At 45.5% G+C, this 22,712-nt stretch overlaps 1 protein-coding gene across 1 annotated transcript in view; it reads right to left on the reverse strand.

The window, feature by feature from the left end:
• The window catches only part of LOC149440719 (exocyst complex component 6B-like), a gene marked incomplete at its 3' end in the record, with an annotated part of 134,094 nt that overhangs the window by 14,930 nt on the left and 96,452 nt on the right, over positions 1 to 22,712 (reverse strand). Inside the window, exons 2-4 of the mRNA XM_089658185.1 lie at positions 12,482 to 12,647; positions 7,278 to 7,325; positions 4,270 to 4,360 (exon numbers count right to left, since the gene is read on the reverse strand). Coding sequence (XP_089514311.1) covers positions 4,270 to 4,360; positions 7,278 to 7,325; positions 12,482 to 12,647 — 305 coding nt within the window. The remainder of the gene's footprint in view (positions 1 to 4,269; positions 4,361 to 7,277; positions 7,326 to 12,481; positions 12,648 to 22,712) is intronic.

A 22,712-nucleotide genomic window follows, 5' to 3' on the forward strand; every position in this document is an offset into this window, starting at 1 on the left:
CAGGTGGTGCCGTGGTTGGGATTCGAACCCACGACCCTAGTACTGCCAGGCGGAAGTGCTAACCATTTAGCCTCTGTGCTGCCCACACTCCATCTGCATTCTCTCCCAGAATCTACTTACAGACCAAGCTGACCAGCAAAAGTGAAAAGAGTCAAGACAAACAAAGACTAACAGGGTAACCTGAACAGTTGCTGCAACATATATCTCCAATGTTCGGAGAAGGGCTTGTGTAGACAAATGGTATTTTCCTTTGTTAAAGGTGCATTGGAAGCAAACATCAGACTTGCAGATCCCCAATTTGATGGAAATGTTATACTTTCTAGTGCTCGTGAAATAGCAGGTGCCTTTGAAGGACACAGAGGGTCAGGTCCTTGCTATGGGAATTGAGCAGCAGAAACTGATCCTGGCCAACCTTGTAGGTCAGGGGGACAGTCTAGAATGTGGAGGGATACCTTGAGGGTTATACAGGAACTGAGAATATAGAAGAAGGGCGTGTAAATCTAAGTGGGACACAACTCCCAAAGTCAGGTTCTCACAAGGGTTCCCAGTGCGGGGAACACAGGAAGACCTGGAAAGATACACACATGGCACAAAAAATGGTGATGGGGAGGATGAGAGAGATACAAGGCATAAGGGGTAAGACTGAGAGATTAAGGGGGTGACCTGAGCACCCAAATCCCAGCCGAGGACTCGTATAAACAACCCCCCAATTTATAACTGTAGGAATGCACATTCATGAAGAAGGCAGAACAGTGGCTAAATGGTTAGCACTTCCGCCTGGCAGAATTGGGTCATCAGATTGAATCCCAACCATGGCACCACCTGCCTGGAGTTTGCCTGCTCTCCCTGTGTCTGTGTGGGTTTCCTACAGGTACTTCGGTTTCCTCCCACACTCCAAAGACATGCTGGTAGCTTAATTGTCCCTAGTATGTGTATGTACGTTCGGGACCTTAGATTGTAGGCTCCTTGAGGGGGGAGGGGTTAGGGACTGAATGTACTATATATATATATATATATATATATATATATATTCCTAGATTGTAAGCTCCCAGGATCAGGCCCTCCTATCCCTCTTGTATTGAACTGTATTGTTGCTGTATTGTCTCCCATTATATTGTAAAGCACTGAGCAAACTGTTGGCACTATATAAATCCTGTATAATAATATATATATATTTATATATAAAAAAAATGCACTACGTAAATTGATGGCGCTAAATAGGTACCTGCAATAAACAATAAATAAAATGATCTGACTTCAAGCCCTACGGACTGAGTGGGAGTTCTGTAGGTACCTGCTGCTGAAGCAGATGAAGGACCCATCCACAGAACTACAACAGTGAGGCAGGAGAATACTCTGCCCACAAATGACATTGCTGATCATGGTGCCAATGCAGGTTAGAAGAAACAATGTACCTCGAACGTCAGTAGAGTCAGCGATCAGTCCCCTTGTCATAAAGGATAAGTTCACCTTTTGGACAAAAATAATAAATGCACATTTTTTTGCAAGTAAAAAATGTACATTTATTATTTTTGTCCAAAAGGAGCCTGGAAAGCATTTCACCAGCGATTAGTAGATTGCTGGTTCCATGCAGGTCTCCTGCAGACCTGTCAGAATATCTGCTTACCGTACAGGATGTACGGGATGTATGGTCAAGCAGATATACTGACAGGAAGCTTCACTGAACTACCACAGCGCCGTGGTAGTTCATTGAAAACTACAAGCCCACAGCCGCTAAGGCTGTCGGGACTTGCAGATCATTCATACACAGAAGTCCGTGAATGAATGACACGGCCATGTGGGTGGAGCCCTGCACAGCTGCGCTGTTTTCAAATCTGACAGATCGTACGGGGAGAAGTCTCCTCATACGGCCTGTCAGAGGGAGGAGGGTTGATGATAATAAAGTGCTTGCTCTTTAACCATTTCAATGCCGGGCACTTTCACCCCTTTCTGCCAAGACCAATTTTCAGCTTTCAATGCTGTCACACTTCGAATGGCAACTGTGTAGTCATGCAACACTGTACCAATATGACATTTTTATTTTTGTTTCACACAGAGAGAACTTTCTTTTGGTGTTATTTAATCATCACTGGGATTTTTATTTTTTGCTAAACAAATGAAAAGCAAAAAACAAAAAAGTCCCAAACCCCCAACCCTCCCCCCCAAAAAAAAACAAACACCTTTTTTTTAATTTCTGTTATACAATTTTGCAGATAAGTGACTTTTCTTCTTCACTGCTGTGCATTGATTAGGCTGCATTGATGGGCACGAATATGCTGCACTGATTATCAGTGTAAATGTCCCGTCACAGGAAAGCCGGTTATCAGCTTACCTTTCCTCAGACAGTGACAGTGCTGAGGAAAGGAAATGCCAATGACCAGCGTTTGTTTACAAGTGATCAGCTGTGATTGGACATGCTCAGTTGGTAAAGAACCAACGTCATTGCCTCTTTACCTTGATCGGTGATGCGCTGCGTCTGAGGTACACAGCTCACCACGGATCCTCATGCTGCCAGCCCCCTGGGGCGTGTATGCGTGGCAAGAATGGGATGATGTCCTCCCAGAAGGAGAGAGGTCCCGCCCAGCCGTCACTGTACAGCAGGCTAGATGGGAACCAGTTAAACTGGTTCCAAATGCTGAAGGTTTTTACCATCATTCATTCTATGCATGAAGGTAAAAAACCTTCAGTGTGCTGCTAGTTCACCAAACTTACCAGAGCCCTCATTGGCTCAGACACAGCAGCGGGAGCCAATCACAGCCAGTGAGGAGGAAGTGAGGGGAATGGAAGAGGCTAAAACGCGCTGTGTGTCTCACAGAGGCACCTCAGCATCGAGTGCCCCCAGAGCAAACAGTTTACTGTGGGGGCACTCAGCAGAGGGGAGGGGCCAGGAGTGCCAGCGGGGGACCTGAGAAGAGGAAGATCGGGGGCTGCTCTATGCAAAACCATTACACAAAGCAGGCAAGTATGACATGGTATTAACCACTTCCTGTCCAGCGCATATACATAAACGGTCAGACTGGAGCAGTGCCAAAGCGGGTTGCCATTTATAAACAGCCCCGCATTCACTGCCTGTGCGCGCTCCCTGGGAGTGCGCGGTACCGCAATCTGGTGCCCGCTGTGTCCTCCGGACACCGATCACTGTACGAGACCTCTGTGTGAGGTCCTGATTCATGTGGTCACTGTTTGGCCAATCAGTGATCATATGAATAGTAGTAAGCTCGAAAGAGTAGGGCCCTCGAACCCCTCGTGTACGGTTTTGTTACTGTCTAGTCTCATGTTCTGTCCCCCTTGCTACTGTACAGCGCTGAGCATACCCTTTGGCGCTATATAAATACTGTATAATAATAGTAAACAAGATGTCACTTCCTGACATCATTGCTTACTATGTGTGAAATCTGTGAATGATCACAGAGGTCACATGGTACAGGGCTATTCACAACAGCCTTGTACCATGTGACAAGCTGTGGCCAATCAAAGCTCACACAGAATTCCTCAATGGCTGCAAGAATGCAGCCAGAGAGAAGGAGAAATGATTGCTTTTACAGCCTTTATGGGTGTAAAAGCAATCAATGTAAAAAAAAAAAAAAAAAAAAAAAAAAAAATCACCCCCCACAAGGATGTATGGTCAAGCAGATATACTGACAGGAAGCTTCACTGAACTACCACAGCGCCGTGGTAGTTCATTGAAAACTATAAGCCCACAGCCGCTAAGGCCGTCGTTTTGCAAAAAAAAAAAAAAAAAAAAAATCACCCCCCACAAGTAGTACAGTGTCACTATGGTGACACTATGTTAAAAAAAATAATAATAATATAATATACAAAAATGAAATAAAAATGTAAAACAAAAAAAAATTGAAAAATTATGTTTGGTTATAAACTAATTTGGGTTATTTTTTTTTTTTTTTCACTAAAAAGATAGCCGAATAAATTTTGGCCAAGATTTATGAAGAAAGATTTGCAAAATTTTATAAGAAAAACATTTTTTTTTCAAAATGTTTGGACTTTTTCATTTATATAGAAAAAAAAAAAAATCCCAGTGGTGAATGAATACCACCAAAATAAAGTTTTATCTGTCTCCAAAAAATGCTAAACAAAATTCATATGGGTACAGTGTTGCATGACCGCGCAACTGTCATTCAAAGTGTGATCGCGCTGAAAGCTGAAAATTGGCCTGGACAGGAAGGGGGTGAAAGTGTCCGGACTGGAAGTGGTTAAAAAGAAAAATTGCCTTGACAAACGCTTTAAATGGTCCCTTTCCCCGGCACTTACCAGGCAGACATAGGTTTAGCTTGTCCACTGTGGCAGCGATGTTTCTCTGCTGAACCCGGCATTGCTGAAGCTCCTTCATTGTGGATAATAACTAGAGGCAAATGAAAGGAATATACATTACACAGGACATCCACCCTGGAGAAGGTGTCACCAGTAGATACAGGAGTACTTTACTGCAGAAATACTGCACTTCACTCAGTCTTCTATACTTCACAATCGATGCGTTTCCCCAATATTTTACCATAAACAACCAACAGGCCATAATGCTGAATGATTTAGTTGAAAGATAGGCCCAAGAATCCCCTCCCGCACTACATTTCCCAGCATGCCCTTCTCCAGATGCATCAAAAATGCTACCATATTGGCCTATTGCTGTCCTTGTTTTCTGCTAGGAGATACTAAATCCTAAAAAGTAGCAGTTAGTATATAAAGGAACAAAATTATTATTCAGTTTTAAAGCTCAACTCCGAGCTCTGCGTTTCCCCATCCCACCATGCATTGCTTGGGGCTGAGGTGCAAATCACCAGGCCCGAACGCGGTCATGTGAGGAAGAGGACGGCGACATCAATAGCCCTGGGACACAGAGCTTAACTTGGGTGTGGCGGTATAAGAAATTAAAATCTTAGACCCCCCCCACGTCCCTGGAAGGGTAGCCAGAAACAGAGGAATTTTGACTTACCTGTAAATTCCATATCTTGGAGTACAGGACGGTTATTCATACACCATGAATGAATCTTTTTTGCGGGTCCCCCACTGGCAGTCCTGGCTCCTCCCCCGAGTACTCCCCCTAGCAAGCCGATTGCTAAGGAGAGGGGTACTCAATCGGGTTCACTCACGAGCCCTGCTGTCTGCCTGTCCATAGACAGACAGCAGGGTACCGCCCCATCATCATAGGATTTGATTAACAACAACAGGAACCAATGGCTCCTGTTGCTATCAATCTGCCCAGTAAGGAGGGAGAGAGAGGTGAGAGCCACTGCTCTCGTGTACATTGCTGGATCGAGAGCTGTTTCGAGATTGGGTTCAGGTAAGTACAGGGGAGGAGGATACTCCTAACAAAAGATATTTGTACCTTAATGCAGAGAATGCATTAAAGCGGTAGTAAACTCCACTAACTACTTCTTTTTACCCTCTTCGCGCTGGTGCTTCCCATCAGAAGCCGGGGTTTTAGGGTCATGTGACTGCCGTGATTCGCCGTCACAGCAGTCACATGATCAGAAAAGGTCCAGATCGAAAGGGGAGATCGGGACCTTTCTGGGATTTGCGGACACGTGCTGGGAGCGCGCAGGGCGCATGCTCTCAGCACATATGTATTTTCTAATTGCACACAAATATGCGGCTGCTCAGCGTCAAGGCCCAGATGCCGAGAGGCCGCATATTTGCGTCAAGGGGTTAAAGGCCCCGAGGTGGGTTACACCATAATGCACAGCATATTAGTACATTATGGCACACTTACCTGTCAAACACAGCCCTCAAGCGGTGTGCTGCGCTTCCATCTTCACCTGGTCCACCTTTCGGGTTTCGTGCCTTCGGCCGCTTAAGTGGCTGGGCCATGATAACGACACTCCCGCACATGTGCACAGGAGTCACATCGCAGCAACACAGATTGGGGGGCGTAAATGTTCGCTGAGCTGCACATGCAGGGCTCAGTGTACTTGACAACTGACAGACAGAAGAAAGCATTTATGACAAAAGAGACCGATAGGGTCTCTTCTGTCATAAATATCCTGCCTGTCTGCAATTTTTAAAAAAAAAAAAACTTTACTACCACTTTAACCTCCCTAGCGGTCTGATTATGTCCATATTTCTGTGCTCAAAAGCGGTATTTTTTTTGCATGGAAATGTTTTTTTTTATTGTAGGCCTGTAATTTTTAGGAATAACTCACTGCAATCTGTCCGAACAAGAGTCTATTAAACATCCCGGGTATGATAAAACTTGAAACACGAAATCATAAATTATAATTTAATAAATAATCATAAAAAAAAATAATATAATAATAAATTTAATTCAATAATATAATCAAACCAAAAACACTGAAATATGAAATAGAGCGCCAAGTTCGCACATCGCTGAGCAAAGTCGCAAAATCGTTTTCAGTGTCTGATGAGGAATTTCCCCCACCAATCATTATCACTCAATTCTGCAAGTGGTTCTGATTTACTATCGCTGTTCTCTAGCCGGTCTAAAACCGCTTTTGACCTAAAGGGACGCTTTTTGGACGCCATGGACGTTTCTCAGTTTCCAGGCAGAAAGAACAGTAAAAATGCAGGCAGGGCGCCGGACAAAGCACTCGGGACAAAATGTATGTGAAATGGTTTGATACAGGAATGGAATACTATGTGATTTTAATGAATTTCGCGAATGTCACTTTTTGTCATTTTCAAATTTCCTGCCGTCCCGTCCCCCGTACGTCCCGACGCTCGCAGGGAATGGAACACGGAAGCCGGAGGACATTACAGGGGACACTGCAGGAGGGACATCGCGGGAGCGCAAGACAAGGTAAGAGAAGAAGAGATCCCGGAGCAATGCTGCAGTGTTTTTCCCAAGTGTAGCTCAGGGTTACCGCTTGTGGTAATGAAACTTTACCCCGAGCTACACTCAGGAATACCACCAGGGAAGCTACGGTAAAACACCTTAAAATTTTAGAAGCACTTTAGAGATCGCGGTTTGGAGCACTGCTGCAAGAACCTTGTGGATGGAAGCTGCATCAACAGAGGATTGGAAATCTAAAAAAGTACGAATAGAAGACTGGATGATGGCCTTAGACAGCTGGGCAACAGAGGCCCAGAATACAGCAACAAACATGATCAAGAAAGAGTGGATTTGAGATATAGGGAAGGTAAGACCTCAAAGCTTGCCATTGACCAATCACCTGAACGTACAAGCCTATAACCCATGGTGCATGAATACATTGCCTGTGTCCTGAACTGCATGATTCACATAACAAAATATATCAACCCTGCAGTGCCCTGTCCAATGACTACAGCCAACAGAAGAGTGAGATTACCTCGGCTCCATCCACCTGCAGTCTTCCGTTAGTGTCTGTTACTTGATTCTGAAAAAGAAAAAAAAAACAACTGAAGCGATAGGGATATTCACAACACCTAAAAACAACTCAAAAATCAGAAAACCGCACAATTTATAAACAAGTATACGTCGCTCCCAAACTCTTAACATCGGATTACTCCCTTAGCTGATCGGTGTCACAGTCAAGCAGGGGCTCATGCTATGACCCGAAGATCAGTAAATCCAAAATGAAGAAAGCTAGCAGCACGCTAATAAAACCTAACAACTATAGTTTTCTTGTTCTGGACAAGCAAACATGAAGCCCCTTACATCAGAGTCCACAGAGTTCCCCTTTAAATCAGAGTTCGCAGGGTTCACCCTTACAGTGTAAGGGAGAACTCTGCAGACCCTGATGTAAAAGGGGAACTCTGATGTAAAGGGGAAAGCTGAAGACCATGATGTAAGAGGGAAGTCTGATGTAAGGTGGACTCTGGTCACCAGAGTTCCCCCCCAGCGTTCCCCTTTACATCAGGGTCTGCATAGTTCTCCCTTACACTTTAAGGCGGACTTTGGTGTAAAGGGGTAATGTGGAGGGGGGACTCTGGTGACCACAGTGGCCCCTCCCTTAGACTTTGTTGTCCTGGCTGGAACCGTTACACTGACCTCCCCTCCTCCATTGCTCAGGTGCAGGTCAGGCTCGGGCATTATCCTCTTCTTTTCTCCTCCCGGCTCTCCCACTCCCCCTCTTCAAGTCACCCATCCATTCAGTGTAGTTTGCCATCTCTAGCAAAAGTGACATTTGTCCCATATTTGTGGGTTTGGGTGCCATATTGTTGAAGATCAATTCCGCTCTGTGTATATGGGCAGACTTCAACAAAATGGCGCTGGAAATGGATACATCAGCTTGGAAGGGGGCGAGCTTTTGGTGATTGAGAACTGAGGGAGAGATGTCCCGTTCAGGGCGGTATCATAAGTGCGGCTCTTCAGATATTGTGTGCGGAGGTGTGTGGACTTGCCCTCCTCCTTTGTACAGATGTCACTGCACCCCCCTCCCAGCCACTGCAGCATATGTCAGAGCTATAAAAACGTATTCTACGTAGTATAATAGCGTGTGTCTGTGGTGGAGGCATTAGAGTGGAAGCTCCTCTGCTGCAGAGACTGATATGAATGACTCAAGTGTTCTTTGTATAGCACTGCAGAAAATGTCAGAGCTATAGAAATATATAATAATGTGCGACTGTGGTGGGACATTGGTGCATAAGCTCCTTTGGTCCATGGACTGTTCAAATGGCTCAGTGTTCTCTGTACAGCACTGCAGAGCATGTCCAAAGTTTAGAAATACAGATTAGGTAGGCCATAGACGGGCCCTTTATTGGCCGAATGTTCGGGCGATAAACGAAAAATCGGTCGGCCCCCGTTGCCGATGCTGCCACCCATGTCCACGAAAAACGGCCATTTTTCACGGATTTTCCAGCATGACCGATAAAAATAAATGAGGAGATCCGCGAAAAACGGCCGAAGGGCTGGCCCCACTAACGGCATGATTAAAGGCCGATTTTTCGTGCGGATGTAAATTCGGCTGATAGACGACCCGTCTATGGCCTGCATTAGTGTATGACTGTACTGTGGCCATTACAGTGTAAGCTCCATTGGTGTAAATTCATGGTAAAATCTTACTGTACAATCTCCTTAGATTAACCAAAGTTAATAGTGTCAGAACCTTCTAAATCATCCATTCAATTGCCATCTATTCAGGTATGTCCTCGAACTACATAAATCACTGGTAGATCTAAGGGAGATTGTAAAACCAGAGTGTGCAATATAGTGTGTGGATATAGTGTCCTCCAGGTCCTCAGTACGTTGTAAAAAAATAAATGGATGACGATTGTATACACGGCAGCAGCCACTGTTCCTGGGCACTGGAGCTGCATGAAAAGCTCCTCACAAATAAGAACCACAAGATTTAGGAGAAAGATCAGCTGAAAGCTCTCAAACCACAATACGTAAACAAGCTGATTTTACTCAAACATGCCTTAATCCATCAACACAACAATTACACTCTACTCCAAATAGACACTCCAAGGACTAAAATAAACAGCTGCAAAGAGCAGAAATAGCTGTGCTGCAATGTGGATGGTGGACCACAAGACAGACGGGTCAGGAGATTCCTTGGTCCCCCCTCCGAGGGGGAAGAATTCCTGGACAAAGAGGAAAAGGATGTGGATTGTACCAAATTGCTGCTGCTTGATGATAATGAGCTTCTCTGTAAACTGCCAACAGCGTCATCTCACGGAATCAGGTCTAGAGCACGACTGCAGTGTGAGGGTAACATCTTGTCTTGGTCTACCAAGAGACGGGTCAATGGCTGGTGAGCAACAACCATGAATAAGCAAGCTGGAGACCACACATTCTATGGCCTGTACACTATATTAACCCCTTCTTGTATACAAGAGGTTCTGTACAGAAGCGTTCCACAGCATGCTGCCCCGTGCTGTCAATGCATTTGTAAATGTTCCTTCTTTGAGAGGCAGCAGTCAACACTTTGTGCAGCTACCGGCTCTCAATCCCTGACATTGCTGATACCTCAGGTCCCCACTGATCGAGAACCAGAGTGCTCCCTCTTGGAAAGCCAGCAGCCAACTCTTTATGTAGCTGCCAGCTCTCAATACCTGATGTCACCAATACCTCAGTTCCCTCTGTTCATCAGGAACCACAGTGTTCCCTCTTGGAGAACCAGCAACCAACACTTTCTGTTCAATCGGGTTCAAGTCTGGGCTCTGGCTGGGCCATTCCAGGACATTCACAGAGTTGCCCTTAGCCACTCCTTTTGTTATGTGGGCTGTGTGCTTAGGGTCGTTGTTCTGTTGAAAGATGAACCGTCACCCCAGTCTAAGGTCCAGAGCGCTCAGGAACAGGTTTTCATCAAGGATGTCCCTGTACATTGCTGCATTCATCTTTCCTTCGATCATGACTAGTCTCCCAGTTCTTGACACTGAAAAACATCCCCATAGCATGACGCTGCCACCACCATGCTTCACTGTAGGGATGGTATTGGCCAGGTGGTGAGTGGTGCCTGGTTTCCTCCAGATGTGACGCTTGCAATCAGGCCAAAGTGTTCAATCTTTGTTTCATCAGACCAGAGAGTTGTTTTTCATGGTCTGAGAGTCCCCTCAGGTGCCTTTTGACAAACTCCAGGCGGGCTGCCATTTGCCTTTTACGGAGGAGTGGCTTCCGTCTGGCCACTTTCCTACACAGGCCTGATTGGTGGAGTGCTGCAGAGATGGTTGTTCTTCTGGAAAGTTCTCCTCTCTCCAAAGAGAAATGCTGGAGCTCTTTCAGAATGACCATCGGGTGCTTGGTTACCTCCCTGGCTAAGGCCCTTCTCCCTCAATTGCTCATTTTAACCGGCCGGCCCGCTCCAGGAACATTCCTGGTGGTTCCAAATATCTTCCATTTACAAATGCTGGAGGCCACTGTGCTCATTGGGACCTTCAATGCTGCAGAATTCAATGCTGGAAGAATTAAAGCAGACATGAATTTGTCTATATCCACCAACATCTGATCAGTAGCAAGAGACCTGGTTGCAAGCTCTTTCCATCCAACCCACCAAACCTGAACGGATGCAGGCAGATATAGGCGGATGCACATACATTTACATATGGCCACCCATGGGGACACACTGCAGTCGGTTTTTGATTTGTGCAATCACTGATAAGAATCAGACTGCCAGAATGTCCTGTAAAAGGGGCCTAATGCCCTATATATTTATTTATTTTAGGTGAGAACCCATTTCGCAGTAAATGCACATTTTTTTACCTGCAAAAAAAATGTACATTTATTATTTTTTTTAAAAGATAAACTTATCCTTTAATTACCAGGTTTTAATGGATATTTCCAGTTAAGCGGAGGTTACAGAATCATCTGGAGGGTCATTAATTATGTACTGTTGGGTACCCACCGATAGGGATTGGACAAGGGAATCCAAATGTCAAAAATATTTTGGACCTTTTATCCTTTGCTTAAGGAGGCCTCCACTCAGTACATGCGAAAAACATCAGATAGTTTAGCTATAAACAAAGAAATAGTTGGGGGTTCGCATAGATCCACTTATAGAGGATGGTTTTCCGTGCTGCAAGTGATATAATAGTGAGGATTAGTTTGAAACCTCCTAGTGAGATATCAATTAGGCCAAAAAGTGTCCATTCAGAGGTAAGTAGTTTACTAAATGAGTGTTGGTATAACACACCACTGAGTGCAAAAAACATTTGATCCCGAGGCATGGCGTAAATCTGAGTCTGGATGATCAAACTTCAGGCAGCAAGACAAAAAGCTTAAGGCCATAAGGTGAGAGCGATGTGGAGATATGTAATAATGGTGGATGAGCCTAAGCATCATTTCGCGATATATTGTTGCTCTAATTGTACCCCAGAACAAACAAGCAATGTTTTTAGAAGAGTGTCAGTAGATAGTTCGGGGGAATCCTTGGTCCATTAGTTTAGACCAGTTGTGGTGGCTGTAGTCCAGTGATTGCTGTAACAAATATATAGGTTAGTCACCGTTTTTCATTTACCTGGGTTAAGATCTCCTAAGAGTGTCCTTGACTCTCTTTCAATTTTTTGATAATGGAGGTAATGGAAGATTTTGCTGCCCTTTTATATATTTAAAAATATTTAGGTAGGCTAATTAGTCATAGGGGCCTCCTGATAAAGCAGTGAATGTGACCATTCACCAAATGGTTACTGTAGGTGAATAAATTATTGTAATTTAAAGCATACACACACCAGGCACTGAATGTTTGGTGAATATGACATTCACTGCTTTATCATTAAGCCTGGGGAAGCTGCTGAATTTGGTATGGGTATCAAGATATCAAACCTCTGGCCCTGAAGGAGTTAAAAGTCGTACTCCATCCTGTTTAGTGATTTAGTGTTTCCTGCAGGCACTGCTGTATTGCATCAGCCAACCTGCTGCCTTTCTCTGAATGGTGCCATGTTGAGTGGCCACCTGCTCAGCACAGGACCTGGAAGCCAGTGCAGATCACTGGAGTAGAAGAGTGGTTTCTAGCTTCCTGAAGCATCAGCAAGATATGGTATATACATAGTTGGTCCAAGCTGGACAAATATAACTATGTATGTCTACATATCCATACCTGAATTCATTTTTGTAATCTTCACACATGGAAAAAGCAGACCGGGGAAGACCTACCTTCAGTTTCTCAGCCTCGCCTCTCACTTTCAGAAGCTCCGTGATGGAGTCCACAAATCCCTGGTAGTGAAAATTACACATCTTCTCAATCTCGCGGTCGTGGTTGCGGATGCGAGCTTCCAGCTTCTCCATGAACGTGCTGTGCTCTTCTCCATCGTATACAGACCTGTCAGGGGAAAGTATAAGAGAACAGTCAGTGCCTAGGAGGAACTACACGATCCAGAGAATCATCTCCCTCCATCAATGTGGGATATCACCTGAAGAAAAGTCAGAGGATCATCTCGCTGGCTCTTATAGAAGAGTAAGTGGTAAAGGTTAACCAGCAGAGTCACTCCAATGCACTGCAGTTGTGCCATCTAGAAAACTGAGGAATTTCTGTACCTACACTACTCCAAAAAATGAAAGGAACACTTTGAAAACACATCAGATCTCAATGGGGAAAAATATCATGCTGGATATACTGATCTGGACGGGGTAACGTGTTACGAATGTAAGGATGCCCCATCGTTTGATGGAAATGAAAATGATTGACCTACAGAGAACTGAATTTAAAGACACCCCGAAAATAAAAGTGAAAAAATGCAGCAGGCGAGTCCATTTTTCTGAAATGTCATTGCAGCAATTCAGAATGGTCCTCAGTAGTCTGTATGGCCCCCACGTGCTTGTATGCATGCCTGACAACGTCAGAGAATGCTCCTAATGAGACAACGGCTGGTGTTCTGGGGGGATTTCCTGGACCAGGGAATCACTGAGCTCCTGGATAGTCTGGCGGTATTGGATGGACCGAAACATTATTATTTTTTTATTATTATACAGTATTTATAAAGCGCCGATAGTTCACTCAGCGCTGTACATTACAAAGGGGGATAGAACATGTGACAGAACAATACCAATACAATGCAAAACATGAGGGGATTGAGAGCCCTGCTCTCTCGAGCTTACAATCTAGGAGGGAGGGGATGGTGGTACAGGAGCAGATAGCTGTGGGGGATGGAGTGGTAGGAAGAGTGGAGGAGGTCGGTCAAGTTAGCAGGGGGTGGGGTAGGCTTCACTGAAGAGGTGGGTTTTCAGGGTGCGCCTAAAGGAGAGGAGAGTAGGTGATAATCTGTTGGGTTGGGGAAGGGAATTCCAGAGGATGGGTGACACCCTGGAGAAGTCCTGGAGGCGGGCATGGGAGGAGGAGACCAGGGAACTAGAGAGAAGGAGGTCTTGTGAGGAGCGGAGTGTGCGTGCTGGGCGGTACTTGGATATTAGGTCAGTGATGTAGTTCGGGGCAGTATGGTGGACGGCTTTGTACGTCAGTGTTAGGATTTTGAATTTGATCCGTTGCGCAATCGGAAGCCAGTGGAGGGATTGGCAGAGGGGGGTGGCGGAGATGGAGCGGTTGGAAAGGTGAATGAGTCTGGCAGCCGTATTCAGGATCGACTGAAGCAGGGAAAGCCAGTGGCGAGGCAGGCCAGTGAGGAGGGAGTTGCAGTAGTCGAGTCGTGATATGATGAGGGAGTGGATGAGCTGTTTAGTGGTTTCTGGGGTTAGGAACGTGCGGATTTTGGCGATGTTGCGGAGGTGGAGTCTGCACGAGTTTGTTAAAGATTGGACTTGGGGCTGGAAGGATGGGTTGGAGTCCAGAATGACACCAAGTACTCTGGCCTGCAGGGCGGGTATGATATTGGCGTTGTTGGATGTGATGGAGAAGTCAATGGGGGGTGGGGTCCGGGCTGGGGGGGAAGACAAGAAACTCGGTTTTGGAGAGATTCAGTTTAAGGAAGTGGAGCGACATCCAGTCTGATATGTCGCTCAGTAGGTGTGTGATTCGGGCAGAGACCAAGGGGGTGAGGTAGGGGGGTTGAGAGATTGATTTGTGTGTCGTCGGCATAGAGGTGATAGTTGAAGCCGTGAGAGTGTATGAGTTGGCCAAGGGAGGAGGTGTAGGTGGAGAAGAGAAGGGGCCCAAGGACGGAGCCTTGAGGGACCCCAACAGAGAAGGGGAGTGAGGGGGAGGTGGTAGCATTATAGGTAACGCTGAAAGAGCGTTGTGACAGGTAGGATGAGAGCCAGGAGAGAGCAGAATCTCTAAGGCCGAGGGAGTGGAGTATTTTGAGGAGGAGGGGGTGGTCAACTGTGTCGAAGGCCGCAGAGAGGTCAAGGAGTAGGAGCACTGAATAGTGGCCATTAGCTTTGGCGGTTAGAAGGTCGTTGGAGAGTTTGAGTAAGGCGGTTTCGGTGGAGTGTAGGGGGCGGAAGCCAGACTGTAGGGGATCAAGGAGGTTGTTGTCGTTAAGGTGAGAGCATAGGCGGGTGTAGACAAGGCGCTCGAGGAGTTTAGATGTAAGTGGGAGCAGGGAGATGGGTCTGAGGTTGTTCGGGTCATTGGGGTCCAGGGAGGGCTTTTTAAGTATGGGGGTGATGTGTGCATGTTTCAGAGGGGAGGGGAAAGTGCCAGAGGAGAGGGAGAGATTAAAGATGTGGGTGAGGGAGCGTAGGATGGAGGGGGAAGGAGGTCGTAGGAATTGTGAGGGGATAGGGTCGAGGGGGCAGGTGGTGAGGAGGGCATCAGAGAGGATCTTGGAGACTTCCTCGATGGTAGTAAGGTCAAAGGTGTGGAGTGTTGGGGGAGCTTCAGTATGAGGAATGTAGGGTGGGGTGGAAGTGGAGGTCAGAGCAGTGGTGGGGCCGTGGGAGAGGGGTGATGAGGGGGTAGCTGAGTGAGGGGGAACGGGGTTGGAGGGAGTTTGAGCAGTGACGAAGTCCCTGCGGGTAATGTCGAGGGGGAGGGGGGGATGAGGGGGTAGCTGTGTGAGAGGGGACGGGTTGAGAGGGCGTGTGAGTTGCGGCAATGTCCTTGCGAATTGTGTCAATCTTGTTTTTGAAGTGATTGGCAATCTCAAGGGCGGTGAGTGAGGAGCTGGGTGGAGGTGGGGGTGGAGAGAGTAGAGAGTTGAAGGTGGAGAAGAGTCGGCGAGGGTTGGAGGAGAGGGTCTTGATGAGGGTCAGGAAGTAGGCCTGTTTGGCTGCGTGGAGGGAGGAGGTGTAGGTGTGGAAGGCAGATTTGTAGCGGGTGAAGGCTTGTTGGGATTTTGTTTTGCGCCATAGTTGCTTCAGGGCACGACTGTGTCGTTTGAGGGTTTTGGTGTGATCAGTCTGCCAGGGCTGGAGCGGTCGGGGTCTGATGTTGCGTGGTTAAAAGCGCTAGTGAGTCAAGGGCTGCTGACAGCGCGTTGTTGTAGGCAGTCATAGCCAAGTCGGGGCAGGACGGGGAGGATGCTGTCATGGAGTTGATCAGCTGCAGAGGTTGCACAGGCAGTCTAACTCCTCCAGAGATGTTCTGGGGGGCATATCCATGGAGGGATACACAGACCTCTACAGGCTAGACAATGGCACCCTGACTGCTATTAGGTATGGGGATGAAATCCTTGGACCCATTGTCAGACCCTACACTGGTGCAGTGGGTCCTGGGTTCCTCCTGGTGCACGACAATGCCCGGCCTCGTGTGGTGAGAGTATGCAGGCAGTTCCTGGAGGATGATATCCCAGAGATGTTCTATTGGATTTAGATCAGGCGAGCGTGGGGGCCATTCAATGGTATCAATTCCTTCTTCACCTCTTAGGTGTACAATCTAAGGTCCCTAACTCACATTCATACATATACATACTAGGGACAATTTAGACAGGAGACAATTAACCTACCAGCATGTCTTTGGAGTGTGGGAGGAAACCGGAGTACCCCGGAGGAAACCCACACAGGCACAGGGAGAACATGCAAACTCCAGGCAGATGGTGCCGTGGAACTGATTGTTTTAGAAGGTACACAGTGAATACACATACAAGTGAATCAGATGGATCTGGCCAATGTACTTTTGCTGTTCTGTCTCTTACAAAAACCTATAGTGCTTTGTGAATGCTTTCTGGTGTTACTGGTAATGTTTGTGCTATGTTTACATTCACGCGGTGTAAATGTGCACTAATGCGCAAATGCTGCCAGTTACATATTGCTGAAATTTATGTTTGCTGAAATACCATCATAGACAAATGTCCTTTTTTAAATTAAAAATCCTTTTCAACTATTTTTTCATCACAGTGCCACTGATCTCCTGCAGCCTCTTGCAACTACTTCCTGCCTCCAGCATCAGGTGCACATCATTATCCAGGACAGCTTCCCAACAGTGACAATGGTGGACCCAAAATCAGTTGTAGTCTCCACCAACAGGGCATATGGTAAGGTGACAACACAGGAGTACAACCGAGAGACAGTTGTCATCAGGGGCGGACTGATCATTTGGAAACTCGGGCACTGCCCGAGGGCCTGGGGCCAGTAGGGGGCCCCATGAGATGCCCCTGGTACCTTTTGCATAGGCTTTTTTGAGTTTGGGCAAGGACACAGGGGCCCCATGATCCCCTATTGCCCGGGGACCCCATGAGTTGTCAGTCCGCCCCTGGTTGTCATCCAATAAAAGGAAGTGTCTGAACTAAAGACATTCGTGGCAGGATCAACAGGGATTCTATTAATAAACACAGCAAACTGAAAACGTTTGAACTGACATTAATATGTTAAAGCTTATATGAGATTTCAGCGATTGGTTTTAGATTTCATTTATGAATAGGAGCAGCGGAGAGATCACCAATACATAAAAAAACTCATCAGAGGGAATAATAAACTTGTCTATTATACACAGCAAAGCAAACTTCTGCCTCGCAGTATTATAACAATGGGATTTCTGCTACACCGCATAACAGCAGGATTCAAGCGCCACCTACTGGAAAACTAACACTTGAATCTTTGCGTCGCAAATCTGCACAAAACTATAAAAGCAAAACAATCAATAGCACTTCAAACGCACAAAATTCACATTACTACAACACTTGCATAGCCCATAGCCCATAGCTCATCTTAGCAGAGAGCAAGAGAGGGTAAGAATCCTACAAACATTGGGACAATGCAGAATAAGGGCTCATGTACACTGCAGCTGATAAACTCACATTTAGGAGCTGTTCAACGTTTTTTTCAGCAGCCCCTGAACTCTCCCTAATGTTTTCCTATGTGTCTGTGTACACATCTTCGTTTACAGTCGTTTACAGGCATTTGAGTTAACAGTCGTTTTTTGAATGCAGAAAACTTGCGTTCAGGAGTAGATTTTATCGACGTTTCAAACGCAAAACGCTTGTAAACGCAACAAATCGCGTTTATAAGCGTTTTGTGTTTGAAAAATTTTTTTTTTTAACTCTCCCAGTTCCTGATGCTGTCCAGAGCCTTTTTTCATCATGGAAAATGCATGCAAAGCATTTTCAAGGTGCTCAGATGGACAAAACACTGAACACAGGATGTTCCGATCAAGCTTATCACACATTGTAATGACCAATTCACATCTCAGACCTCTCCCACCCTTGGAAACAAAAGATATGTTAATGACAATTCATACCTCAAATGCCTCATGAAGACCCCCTGCCAGGTGGCCATAATGACTCCCTCCACCAGACACCTTTCCCACCCTTGGAAACAAAAGAAATGTTAATGACCAATTCACATCTCAGACCTCTCCCACCCTTGGAAACAAAAGATATGTTAATGACCATTCACACCTCAAATTCCTCATGACGACCCCCTGCCAGGTGGCCATAGTGACTCCCTCCACCAGACACCTTTCCCACCCTTGGAAACAAAAGAAATGTTAATGACCAATTCACATCTCAGACCTTTCCCACCCTTGGAAACAAAAGATATGTTAATGACAATTCATACCTCAAATGCCTCATGAAGACCCCCTGCCAGGTGGCCATAATGACTCCCTCCACCAGACACCTTTCCCACCCTTGGAAACAAAAGAAATGTTAATGACCAATTCACATCTCAGACCTCTCCCACCCTTGAAAACAAAAGATATGTTAATGACCAATTCACACCTCAGACCTCTCCCACCCTTGGAAACAAAAGATATGTTAATGACCATTCACACCTCAAATTCCTCATGACCACCCCCTGCCAGGTGGCCATAGTGACTCCCTCCACCAGACACCTTTCCCACCCTTGGAAACAAAAGAAATGTTAATGAGCAACTCACACCTAAGCTAATCTCAACACATACTGCTGTCTCTGCTTCTACTCTCTGTATTTCTCTGAAACAGTCTGAAATAGTTAATAATTTACCACTTTTCAGTGTATTCTGGGCATTTCGGAGGTTCTCCTGTGCTTATCTTTAAAAAACGCTTCTAAACGCAAATGCACATAAACGTGTTTTACAAATGCGGCTGAACAGACGTTATTTAATCTACGTTTTCCAGCAGTCAGTTTACATCGTTCAGAAGTGTCCCGTGTACATGAAGCCTAAATGTAGCCATCCGCTAACAGGAAGTCAGATCACAGGAAAGAATTAGGAGATTTGAATGGAGCTGAGAGCAATAGATGTTACTTTTGTGGGCATGGTATTGACACAGCTCCAGATGATCCACATTGGCTCACAATTGATATGATCCAAACCTATTTAGACAGAATAAAGCACCTGGACCGGATGGCACACACCCACGGGTCCTTAAAGAATTGAGCTCTGTCATTTCAAAGCCATTGTTTCTAATTTTTAGGGACTCTGATTGGCATAGTACCACTGGATTGGCGTAAGGCCAATGTGGGGCCAATATCTAAAAAAGGGGTCAAAAGCTTTACCAAGTAATTATAGACCTGTTAGTTTAACGTCTATAGTTGGGAAGATACTGGAGAGTTTAATAAAAGACCTCATAGATGAGTTCTTGCTGGAAAAAAATACTTTAAGCAACAGACAGCATGGATTCATGAAGGACAGAAGTTGTCAAACAAATTTGATTTCTTATGAGGTGAGAAAAACCTTGGACAGAGGGGTGACTGTGGACGTGGTATACTTGGACAGAGGGGTGACTGTGGACGTGGTATACTTGGACAGAGGGGTGACTGTGGACGTGGTATACTTGGACAGAGGGGTGGCTGTGGATGTGGTATACTTGGACAGAGGGGTGGCTGTGGATGTGGTATACTTGGACAGAGGGGTGGCTGTGGATGTGGTATACTTGGACAGAGGGGTGGCTGTGGATGTGGTATACTTGGACAGAGGGGTGGCTGTGGATGTGGTATACTTGGACAGAGGGGTGGCTGTGGATGTGGTATACTTGGACAGAGGGGTGGCTGTGGATGTGGTATACTTGGACAGAGGGGTGGCTGTGGATGTGGTATACTTGGACAGAGGGGTGGCAGTGGACGTGGTATACTTGGACAGAGGATTGGCGGTGGATGTGGTATACTTGGACAGAGGGGTGACTGTGGACGTGGTATACTTGGACAGAGGGGTGACTGTGGACGTGGTATACTTGGACAGAGGGGTGACTGTGGACGTGGTATACTTGGACAGAGGGGTGGCTGTGGATGTGGTATACTTGGACAGAGGGGTGGCTGTGGATGTGGTATACTTGGACAGAGGGGTGGCTGTGGATGTGGTATACTTGGACAGAGGGGTGGCTGTGGATGTGGTATACTTGGACAGAGGGGTGGCTGTGGATGTGGTATACTTGGACAGAGGGGTGGCTGTGGATGTGGTATACTTGGACAGAGGGGTGGCTGTGGATGTGGTATACTTGAACAGAGGGGTGGCAGTGGACGTGGTATACTTGGACAGAGGATTGGCGGTGGATGTGGTATACTTGGACAGAGGGGTGGCAGTGGACGTGGTATACTTGGACAGAGGGGTGGCAGTGGATGTGGTATACTTGGACAGAGGGGTGGCAGTGGACGTGGTATACTTGGACAGAGGGGTAGCGGTGGACGTGGTATACTTGGATTTTGCAAAAAAGTCTGACACAGTTCCCCACACACGGCTAATATGTAAGGTAACATCTACAGGGTTGGAAAAATCTGTATATAAATGGATAGAAAACTGGCTAAAAGATGGTATTCAGAGAGTAGTGGTTAATGATTCATACTCTGAATGGTCTCGGGGTGTCAGTGGTGTACCCCAAGGTTCAGTGTTGGGACCCTTACTTTGTAATATATTTATAAACAATATCGGGTCTGAGATTATAAATCCCATTTCAGTCTTTGCAGATGACACCAAGCTGTGCCGGGGAATAACGTCCTTACAGGATGTCTCCAACTTACAATCCGACCTCAATGCTCTGTGTAATTGGGGGACTATGGGGCCAATGAGGTTTAATGTTGATAAATGTAAGGTTCTGCACTTGGGGGCTAAGAATATGCATGCATCATACATACTAGGGGGGGTACAACTGGGGGAATCAATGGTGGAGAAGAATCTGGGGGGGTCAATGGTGAAGGATCTGGGGGTCAGTGGTGGAGAAGGATCTGGGGGTTCTGGTAGATCACAAGCTTAATAATGGCAGCAATGCCAAGCTGCGGGTTCTAATGCGAGCAAAATCCTCTCTTGTATTAAAAGAGGTATAGACTCCAGAGAGAGAGATATCATTTCCCCCGGTACAAATCATTAGTAAGACCTCATCTGGAATATGCAGTTCAGTTTTGGGCACCAATTCACAAAAAGAACATTGGGGAACTGGAGAATGTACAGAGAAGGGCAACCAAACTGATAAGAGGCATGGAGGAGATCAGCTATGAGGAAAGATTAGAGGAACTGAATGTATTCTCTACTGAGAAGAGGAGATTAAGGGGGGATATGATCTCCATGTATAATACATAAGGGGGGGGGATATGATCTCCATGTATAATACATAAGGGGGGGGGGATATGATCTCCATGTATAATACATAAGGGGGGGGGATATGATCTCCATGTATAATACATAAGGGGGGGGATATGATCTCCATGTATAATACATAAGGGGGGATATGATCTCCATGTATAATACATAAGGGGGGGATATGATCTCCATGTATAATACATAAGGGGGGGATATGATCTCCATGTATAATACATAAGGCGGGATATGATGTCCATGTATAATACATAAGGGGGGATATGATCTCCATGTATAATACATAAGGGGGGATATGATCTCCATGTATAATACATAAGGGGGGATATGATCTCCATGTATAATACATAAGGGGGGATATGTTCTCCATGTATAATACATAAGGGGGGGATATGATCTCCATGTATAATACATAAGGGGGATATGATCTCCATGTATAATACATAAGGCGGGATATGATCTCCATGTATAATACATAAGGGGGGATATGATCTCCATGTATAATACATAAGGGGGGATATGATCTCCATGTATAATACATAAGGGGGGATATGATCTCCATGTATAATACATAAGGGGGGGATATGATCTCCATGTATAATACATAAGGGGGGGATATGATCTCCATGTATAATACATAAGGGGGATATGATCTCCATGTATAATACATAAGGGGGGATATGATCTCCATGTATAATACATAAGGGGGGATATGATCTCCATGTATAATACATAAGGGGGGATATGATCTCCATGTATAATACATAAGGGGGATATGATCACCATATATAATACATAAGGGGGGGATATGATCTCCATGTATAATACATAAGGGGGATATGATCTCCATGTATAATACATAAGGGGGGATATGATCTCCATGTATAATACATAAGGGGGGATATGATCTCCATGTATAATACATAAGGGGGGGATATGATCTCCATGTATAATACATAAGGGGGTATATGATCTCCATGTATAATACATAAGGGGGATATGATCTCCATGTATAATACATAAGGGGGGATATGATCTCCATGTATAATAAATAAGGGAGAATATGATCACTATGTATAATACATAGGGGGGGATATGATCACCATGTATAATACATAAGGGGGATATGATCTCCATGTATAATACATAAGGGGGGATATGACCTCCATGTATAATACATAAGGGGGATATGATCTCCATGTATAATACATAAGGGGGGATATGACCTCCATGTATAATACATAAGGGGGGATATGATCTCCATGTATAATACATAAGGGGGATATGATCTCCATGTATAATACATAAGGGGGGATATGATCTCCATGTATAATACATAAGGGAGGATATGATCTCCATGTATAATACATAGGGGGGGATATGATCTCCATGTATAATACATAGGGGGGGATATGATCTCCATGTATAATACATAAGGGGGGATATGATCTCCATGTATAATAAATTAGGGGGATATGATCTCCATGTATAATACATAAGGGGGGATATGATCTCCATGTATAATACATAAGGGGGGATATGATCTCC

This window comes from Staurois parvus, unplaced genomic scaffold (genome assembly GCF_062004578.1).
Source record: "Staurois parvus isolate SC_StPar_1 unplaced genomic scaffold, SC_StPar_1.0 ptg001057l, whole genome shotgun sequence".
NCBI lineage: Eukaryota > Metazoa > Chordata > Amphibia > Anura > Ranidae > Staurois > Staurois parvus.